Genomic DNA, 8,628 nt, shown 5'->3' on the forward strand with positions numbered 1-8,628 from the left:
GAGAATGTTTCAGCCACTGATGCTGGGGGTGATTTACTCTCCCAGTGGAGCTTTGCTCCAGACACAGCGTATGGGCCCAGTACAGGCCTGTGGGAGCCGCGACTGCCTTTCCTCACCACAGGGGTGCGTGTGTGAGTGGAGGGGATGTCACTGCACCAACTGCAGCCTTTTGCCTGGACTGGCACCAGTGCCTCTGTCTCTCAGGCACGTACCCCATCTGCCCCCTGCAGGCCTGGGCAGCGAGTTACTCCTGGGGGTTAGCAGTACAGGTGTCCCCGGTACCTGTCCGGCTCACAGCCACAGGAGTCACCTGCCTGCAAAGCTTTTTAAGAGGAAGGGAAGAGTCCCTGTGAAGCAGGGGAGAAAAGCGACCCAAATTGGGCTCTCCCCAGCCCCCCCCAAATTGTCCCTCATGGGCAGAAGCTACCCTGGCTAGCCAGCTCCAACCATCTGAGCAAGACAAAAATGCCACCTCCTCCCCCTGTCAGACCTGGCTGCAGAGGGGCCAGTCTCACCCCCAGAATGTAGGCTCCCCTGCGTGGCCAGACTGGCCCGTCCCAGCAGCAGCACATGCAAAGGGCCGTTGTCTCTTTGCAACTGTGAGCAGGCAGGAGCGGGGCCCAGGGGAGACTCCTCCCTAGCAGAGGGCAGTAACTGGCCATGGGACAGCGTGGCACCAGCAGCCCCGTTTACCCCATTGCAGGAGCCCTGGCCGCAGACGGGATTCTGCTCCCTTCACAACATGGAAAGACAATTGCTGCCTGCCAGAGAAGAGCCTCATTGCAGAAGCGCCTGTGGCCCCTCCTGTGCCCCATCTCCTGCCCTCCCTGGGCCAGGAAGCACTCACCAGGCCTGCCTGCGCAGCCTTCATTTAGATTTGTCAATTTAAGTGTCATTTACCTGGGGCACAACCGTCTAACTGGGCTGCAAAACAGCAGGGGCTTTACTTTGGCAATTGATCTTTGATTATTAGCAGGTAAGTATGCCCAGGGGTCTGTGATGGGATGTTAGATGGGTTGGGATCTGAGTTACTACAGAGAATTCTTTCCTGGGTGCTGGCTGGTGAGTCTTGCCCACGGTGCTCAGGGTTTAGCTGATCACCATATTTGGGGTCAGGAAGGAATTTTCCTCCAGGGCAGATTGGCAGAGGCCCTGGAGGTTGTTCACCTTCCTCTGCAGCATGGGGCACAGGTCACTTGCTGGAGGATTCTCTGCACCTTGAGGTCTTTAAACCATGATTTGAGAACTTCAGTATCTCAGACATAGGTTAGGGGTTTGTTCCAGGTGTGGGTGGGTGAGATTCTGTGGCCTGCACCGTGCAGGAGGTCAGACTAGATGACCATAATGGTCCCTTCTGACCTTAAAGTCTGAGTCTATGAGTTGTGGAACTGCATGGCCCCTTTCATACCATGTGCACCAGGCTGAATGGTGCCCATTCCCCCTGCTGCGGGAGGTTGGGGATATTGTGTGTAAACGTCCCTCTGCCCTTGGGCTGCGTGGGGACAAAGGCTGTTCTCCCATCTCGCCACAGCTCCATGATTGGGCCGGCCAGCTGCGTGCTGAGGGCAGCTTGCATAGGCCCCAAGGGGGTGCACAGGGAACCCGATGGGGGATAGCAGCATGGGAGTAGAGCAGCTCTGGCCTGTCAGTGCAGAGCCAGCAGTCTCCAGTCCAGCGCCGCAGGGTCAGTCCAACCTGCCCGTCCTTATGGTGTGAAGAGCACATCAGAGCTGGGAGAGCAGTTCCACCAGCAGACTCTTCACGCGCCGGATGCTGGTGGCAGTGGCCAGCGCGGCGTGGGTGGCGCTCGTGGGCAGCAGGAAGAACTCCCTCTGTCCGTTCAGCGTGTGCAGGGCCAGCTCCCGGTGCAGTTCAGCCATGCTCAAGGCATCACTCTTGTCCTAGGAGAAACCAGGACCAGCTGGGTTTGCATGGTGGCACCCAGCCCCTTAACCCATGCAGCTCCCCTTCTGACAGGGCTACACAGCGGGCACCCTGGCTTGGGCGGGGCCGGGCATGGATGGAGCTGCCAGGGCTCACTCCCCTTCGTTGTGGGAAAGGTGGCCCCAGAAAGTGATGGGTCTGCACTCGCGCATAGCTTCAGAACCCAAGAACTAGAAGGGATCCCTGCAGTGTAGGGGGAACCTGACCGTGACGCTCCAGGACTGCAGCTTAGGAGAGCCTCAGCCCCCTTTTGCACTGAAGTCATTTACATTGTTCTTCCCCTGGAAACCACAATTTAACAGAGGTGGCAGCTAGAAAGCTGGAGGTCTGAGTTCTCTGCTTGAACTAAATTCTGTTCTAGACAGGTTCTTATACCACACTGAGCACCGGGATTTCCTCTGTCCTGGGCTTCTCTCATCCTCTCCCTAGGGGCAGAAGTGTGTGCAGGAAAAGGGGCTGTTGAGGATTTTCTATCTGTATTGTACACCGAGGCCAAAGAAAGGTGCCTTTCACTTTCTAGTCCACGTTGGTTCTTATACCCCGCTCATCACCGCAGTGCTGGAGCGCTGTCTGAGCAGAGGTGGGGAGGTTTGTGAGGGTCCTTAGTTCCTGCACTTCACATGTTCCCTTTTTGGGCCCAAGCAGCCCTGCCTCAGGGGTCTGAAAATCCTTTGCTACAACTGGCTGGCCAGGGACAAGGCAGAGCCTTACAAGTTCCCAGAGGAATGAGCTGCTGAGATTCTGACCTGTTTATTGGCCAGGACGACCAAGGGCAACCGAGGATCCTCAGCCAGCAGCCAATGCAGCTCCTGTCGAGCTGCGGGAAGGTGTGGCCTGTCTGCAGAGTCCACTACGAACACCAGCACATGGGCCTGACTCAGGTACTGGTTCCAGTAAAATCGCAGGTTCTGGCTGCCGCCAACTGAGAGAAAGAGCCAGAAGTCAACTACGCAGCCAGCCCAGGAATGGGGGTGGAGGGGCCAGGGGGAGCATTTCCAGGGCCCTGCACCCCAGGCTTAAACGGGAGAGAAGACAAGGGAAACGAGGTGTGGGTGTGTGTGCGCTTTGTTAAATGTGGCATCTGGAAGGAGACAAAACTCCCTCCTGCAATGGTGGAGCAGCAGTGCCCAGGGGCCTGGGCATCTCTGGCCAAACGGAGAGGCCCTTACCCATGCAAGTGCTCTAGCAGCTGGTGACAGACAAGCACAGAGTTGAAGGTAATTCCCGGGCAGGCTGGCTCTGAGTGCTGGGCTTCTCCAGGTGGGCCAGCCCTGCGGACTAGTTTCAAAGCTCCCTGCTCTGGCAAGAGGTGAGCCCCACCCCCACCCCGCCAAAGGAGCCCAGGGCCAGACTTACGTTCCAGCAGGTCGATCTGGAAGCCGTCTGCGTACACTTGGACGGAGTTGAAGCCCTGGGTAGGAGCTGTGCGGTCCTTGGCTGCCTCGCTGGAGATGTAGTGGAGAACGCTGCTCTTCCCAGCTCCCTCCAGGCCCAGCACCAGGACCTGCCGCATGGAGAAATCCAGCTGCCAGGAGAGCAAGGGACTGGAATTAGTAGGAGCAGCGGAGTGGCTGATGCAGGGCCCTGGAAGGGGAAGGGCGGCGTTCTCCCAGCTAACTAAAAGAGCTGCTGCCCAGGACTGGGCCAAGCACAAGCAAAGGAAGTGGCCCCATGTCCCCTGCAAGAACCACAATTCAACACCCCCCCCACCCCCACGCAGGGCCCGGTGCCGCCAGGGCTGGCTCTGGCTTTTTTGCAGCCCCAAGCAAAAAAAATAAAAATAAAAAAATAAATCGGGGGGTGGAGCGGCAAAGCAGGAAGAAAAAAACACCCTGCCGGGCAGCTGGAGCCAGGGTGCAGGGGGACTCCTTGTGCTGCAGACGTGCAGCAGAGTGCGTGCCCGAGGTAGCCGGGGGACAGGGAGGGGGAGGGAGTGGGGGGAGAGAGAGAAGGGGGGCGGCCAGGGCTTCAGCAGGGTGCTTGCCATGCAGCCCCTCCTCCGTGCTGCCGCCCCCTACAGGGCGGCCAGAGCGGCAAACCAAAAAGAAAAAATTAAAAAAAGGGTGGCCGGAATGCCGCCCCTTGGAATCTGCTGCCCCAAGCACGAGCTTGCTTGGCTGGTGCCTGGAGCCAGCCCTGGGTGCCAGCCACTGGCAGCTTGGAGCCCTGCACATTGTAACCCCTGGGGGAGGACAAGCAGCCTTATGCCTGGGGTCTAGCAAAGAATACTTCCAGGACCACACTGAACAGCGCACTGATACACAGTTACCCTCCCACCAGCAGCACAAGAAGAAGAACTCCACATGGACTCCTCCTGAGGGTCGAAATGACAGTCTGGACCTATACATTGAATGCTTCCGCCGACGTGCACAGACAGAAATTATGGAAAAACAACATCGCTTGCCTCACAACCTAAGTAAACCATCCTGACATTATAATCAAAGAGGCGGATAAAGGAGGTGCTGTTGTCATCATGAACAGGTCTGACTACCAAAAGGAGGCCGCCAGACAACTCTCCAATGCCAAATTTTACAGGCTACTTCCCTCAGATCCCACTGAGGAATACACTAAGAAACTGCACCATCTACTCAGGACACTCCCTACACTAACACCGGAACAAATCAACATACCCTTAGAGCCCCGACCAGGGTTATTCTATCTACTACCCAAGATCCACAAACCCGGAAATCCTGGACGCCCCATCATCTCGGGCATTGGAACTCTCACTGCAGAACTGTCTGGATAGGTAGACTCTCTACTCAGACCCTATGCTACCAGCACTCCCAGCTATCTCCGTGACACCACTGATATCCTGAGGAAACTACAATGCATTGGTGACCTTCCAGAAAACACCATCCTGGCCACCATGGATGTAGAGGCTCTCTACACAAACATCCCACACACTGATGGAATACAAGCTGTCAGGAACAGTATCCCTGATGATGCCACAGCACAACTGGTTGCTGAGCTCTGTGCCTTTATCCTCACACACAACTATTTCAAATTTAATGACAATATATATCTCCAGATCAGTGGCACCGCTATGGGCACCCGCATGGCCCCACAATATGCCAATATTTTTATGGCTGACCTGGAACAACGCTTCCTCAGCTCCCGTCCACTCACGCCCCTTCTCTACATTGATGACATCATCATCTGGACCCATGGGAAGGAGACTCTGGAAAAATTCCACCACGATTTCAACAGCTTCCACCCCACTATCAACCTCAGCCTGGACCAATCTACACGGGAGGTCCACTTCCTAGACACCACGGTGCAAATAAGTTATGGTCACATTAACACCACCCTGTACCGAAAACCTACCGACCGCTATGCCTAACTTCATGCCTCCAGCTTCCATCCCGGACACACCACAAGATCCATTGTCTACAGCCAAGCACTGAGGTACAACCGCATCTGCTCTAACCCCGCAGACAGAGACCAACACCTAGAAAATCTCCACCAAGCATTCTCAAGACTACAGTACCCACACGAGGAAATAAGGAAACAGATCAACAGAGCCAGACGTGTACCCAGAAGCCTCCTACTGCAAGACAAACCCAAGAAAGAAACCAACAGGACTCCACTGGCCATCACATACAGTCCCCAGCTCAAACCCCTCCAACGCATCATCAGGGATCTACAACCCATCCTGGACAATGATCCCACACTTTCACAGGCCTTGGGTGGCAGGCCAGTCCTCACCCACAGACAACCTGCCAACCTGAAGCATATTCTCACCAGCAACTGCACACCGACCATAGTAACTCTAGCTCAGGAACCAATGCATGCAACAAACCTCGATGCCAACTCTGCCCACATATCTATACCAGCGACACTATCACAGGACCTAACCAGATCAGCCACACCATCACCGGTTCATTCACCTGCACGTCCACCAATGTAATATATGCCATCATATGCCAGCAATGCCCCTCTGCTATGTACATCGGCCAAACTGGACAGTCTCTAAGGAAAAGGATAAATGGACACAAATCAGACATTAGGAATGGCAATATACAAAAACCTGTAGGAGAACACTTCAACCTCCCTGGCCACACAATAGCAGATCTTAAGGTGGCCATCCTGCAGCAAAAAAAACTTTAGAACCAGTCTTCAAAGAGAAACTGCTGAGCTCCAGTTCATCTGCAAATTTGACACCATCAGCTCAGGATTAAACAAAGACTGTGAATGGCTTGCCAATTACAGAACCAGTTTCTCCTCCCTTGGTTTTCACACCTCAACTGCTAGAACAGGGCCTCATCCTCCCTGATTGATCTAACCTCGTTATCTCTAGCTTGCTTCTTGCTTGCTTATATATACCTGCCCCTGGAAATTTCCACTACATGCATCCGACGAAGTGGGTATTCACCCACGAAAGCTCATGCTGCAAAACGTCTGTTAGTCTATAAGGTGCCACAGGATTCTTTGCTGCTTTTAAAGGACTTCCTGACACTGGCCCCTCCCTGAAGAGGTGGCTAGCGAGGGGGTTTACCTCACAACTGCAAACCGCAGTGTCCAGCTGAGGTGCCCTCTCCTCCCTGCCTCAGTATGTGCCTCATGGGCTCGCCCTGACCCGGCACAACCTGGGGGCGCATGACTTGAAGGGCGGGAGCAGGGGAGTTGCTGCAGTGGGGCAGGCAGAGCCGGGCTGATGCCAGGCCATAGCAACATCTGGCTGCCACACCCAGAAAGCTGCCCCAGCTCCCCGGCCGAGCAGGTCTCCCAGGCTGCTCTGCAATTAACCCTTTCAATGCCAGGACCAAAATGCCGGGGGGAGCAGGGCAGGCACCAAGGGTGCAAAGCCACCGACGGGGCAAGCAAACCGGGTGGAAACAGGTGAAGGGTAAAGCCCGGCATGGTGGGGCACCACATCCACTCCCTGACTCACCTTAGCTGTCTGGGCTGGGGGGTGCAATACAAAAAATTGGGGGGCACATGACCCCCCCCGTCATCTCTGGGCGGAAAAAGGAGGGAAACAACTGGCAGGGGCACAAATATGCTTGCTTGCCCCAGCGCCAAAGCGGCTGGTGTGGGCTGCGGTGGGCGCAGACGGGGCCGGGGGGCTAGTGAGGCCCCTCAGCCAGTGCTGCAAAGCAGCAGGTTTGCGGGGGCGCAGCCAGAGCTGCTGGCTGCCTGGGGGAGACGGGAGGGCCCCCGCCCTGGCAATAGGGCGCACGGCTTTGAACCCGCGGCCAGGGAGCCCAGCGCCCCCCTGCCCCGGGGACGAAACGGGGGGAGAGGCAGAGAGCTGGCGCCCTGCAGCTGCTTCTGGCAGGGAACCCGGGGGAGGGGGGTGTCTCCAGGCACGTGCACGGCCCAGGCCCGGGTCCCAGAGCCCCCCCAGCCCCGGCTTTACCTGCCCCGCGGCCAGCGGCGCCTCCCAGCGCGCCCCCCAGCGGCCGCCGCCGGGGAAGTACGTTCTCCAGGCGATTAAGAGGATCGATCCCAGGGCGGCCACGGCGGCGCCCAGCGCCAGGCTCAGGTGTCCGAAGGCGCCGGGAGGAGCCATGGGAGCCCGGGCAAACGCAGCCCCCGGCCCGCGGGCTAGATCCCCGCCGGCCCGGGGCGCCCGGCTCCCCGCTGCACGTGGCTGGGCTCTTAAAGGGGCCGCGCCGCTCTGCTCCCGTCGCCCGTGGGGAGGAGGCAGGCGGGCGGCGGCGGCAGCAGCGAGCGAGGTGGTTCCTCTTCCTGTTGCTGTTCAGAGTCCAGGCAGGGTGGCTGTGTTAACATGGCTCACGTGGGCAGGGCCGCCGGCCGCGAGTGGGTGTGAGCGCGCGCGGCTTGCCCACGCGGGAGATGCTCGCTGTGCTCTCAGGTGCAGCGGCTACAAAGGGAGGGTCAGGGCGGACACAAGCCGTCACAGCTACACTCAGAAGTGCCCTGGTACTCAGCGGGGCATGGGCGAGAACCCGCCAAAGCCCCCACGCGTGTTGGCGGCGGCTGTGGGCGGTTCACTACTACTCGGGCCGCGTTTCTCGGCTCCCCCTTAGGTGCACTTTGCCCTGCTCGTGCCACGTAGGGGCCCACCCCTGCCTCGCACCGTGGAGCACCCGCGCCAGCATCGCCGCGGGGAGGGCGGCACTTCGAATGGGAAGCGCGGGGATCCCCGCAGCCCGGACAGCCGCGTTCGCTCCGCTCCTCGCACCGCCCGCGAGCCAGCCCCGAGCGGACCGGCTCGGGCAGGAACGTCCCTCCCCGGGACCGGACCATCGCTGCTTCCTGCAGGTGCTGCGGCAGCGTTTGCCGGCCGCTCTCCGAGCCAGGGTGGTGGATGAGCTGGAGCCCAGGTCCGGCAAGGGCCGTGTCACGCGTGGGCTGCTGGGGGAAGCCCCGAAGGCTCTGAACACATTCACGGGGCGGCGCAGAGCCCTTTGGGAAGCGTGGCCAGGCTGCAGCCCCCCGGGTCCCTGCACCGAGAGCCCCGCGTGACCGTTCCCGGGCTGCGGGGCTAGTTCCGCGGGCCTTGGCCTGGGCACTGCGGAGCAGTAGAGCGAGGGGAGGGCTCAGGCAGCCCGGATCCACCTGGGTCTGCTCCTGCTGAGCCCGCCGGGCCGCGCGCTTGGGGAACTACAATTCCCAGCCTGCCTCACGGCGGCCCGCAGCCTCCATCTTCCTCCGTGCGTCACCGAAGTATCGCGGGATCGTAGCGCTACATATACTCCGCCCAGCCCCTCCCCCTAT

General features: G+C 58.7%; 1 protein-coding gene across 3 annotated transcripts; it reads right to left on the bottom strand.

The window, feature by feature from the left end:
* Nucleotides 1-1,276: 1,276 nt before the first annotated feature.
* ARL10 (ADP ribosylation factor like GTPase 10) lies at nucleotides 1,277-8,037 on the bottom strand. 3 transcript variants are annotated; one of them, XM_039483197.1, is made up of 4 exons: nucleotides 7,304-8,037; nucleotides 3,301-3,469; nucleotides 2,691-2,866; nucleotides 1,277-1,901 (listed from the first exon to the last, which is right to left on the bottom strand). In XM_039483197.1, exons 1-4 carry the CDS (start codon nucleotides 7,454-7,456, stop codon nucleotides 1,725-1,727), a joined length of 675 nt encoding a protein of 224 aa, XP_039339131.1. In that variant the 5' UTR covers nucleotides 7,457-8,037; the 3' UTR covers nucleotides 1,277-1,724. The 3 variants fall into 3 exon arrangements, with proteins under 3 accessions (XP_039339131.1, XP_039339134.1, XP_039339132.1); XM_039483200.1 differs by lacking the exon at nucleotides 7,304-8,037 and adding an exon at nucleotides 6,440-6,471; XM_039483198.1 differs by lacking the exon at nucleotides 7,304-8,037 and adding an exon at nucleotides 5,832-5,869.
* Between the last annotated feature and the right edge of the window lie 591 nt (nucleotides 8,038-8,628).

Source organism: Mauremys reevesii, linkage group 8, assembly GCF_016161935.1.
Source record: "Mauremys reevesii isolate NIE-2019 linkage group 8, ASM1616193v1, whole genome shotgun sequence".
Classification (NCBI taxonomy): domain Eukaryota; kingdom Metazoa; phylum Chordata; order Testudines; family Geoemydidae; genus Mauremys; species Mauremys reevesii.

What these genes read in the sequence shown, in the direction of transcription:
- ARL10 (XM_039483197.1), bottom strand. Translation starts at nt 7,456, where the DNA reads ATGGCTCCTCCCGGCGCCTTCGGACACCTGAGCCTGGCGCTGGGCGCC. An exon ending in CCAGATCGACCTGCTGGAAC is followed by an intron (nt 2,867 to 3,300) that starts GTAAGTCTGGCC and finishes TCTTTCTCTCAG; the next exon opens with TTGGCGGCAGCCAGAACCTG. An exon ending in TCGTCCTGGCCAATAAACAG is followed by an intron (nt 1,902 to 2,690) that starts GTCAGAATCTCA and finishes GGTTTCTCCTAG; the next exon opens with GACAAGAGTGATGCCTTGAG.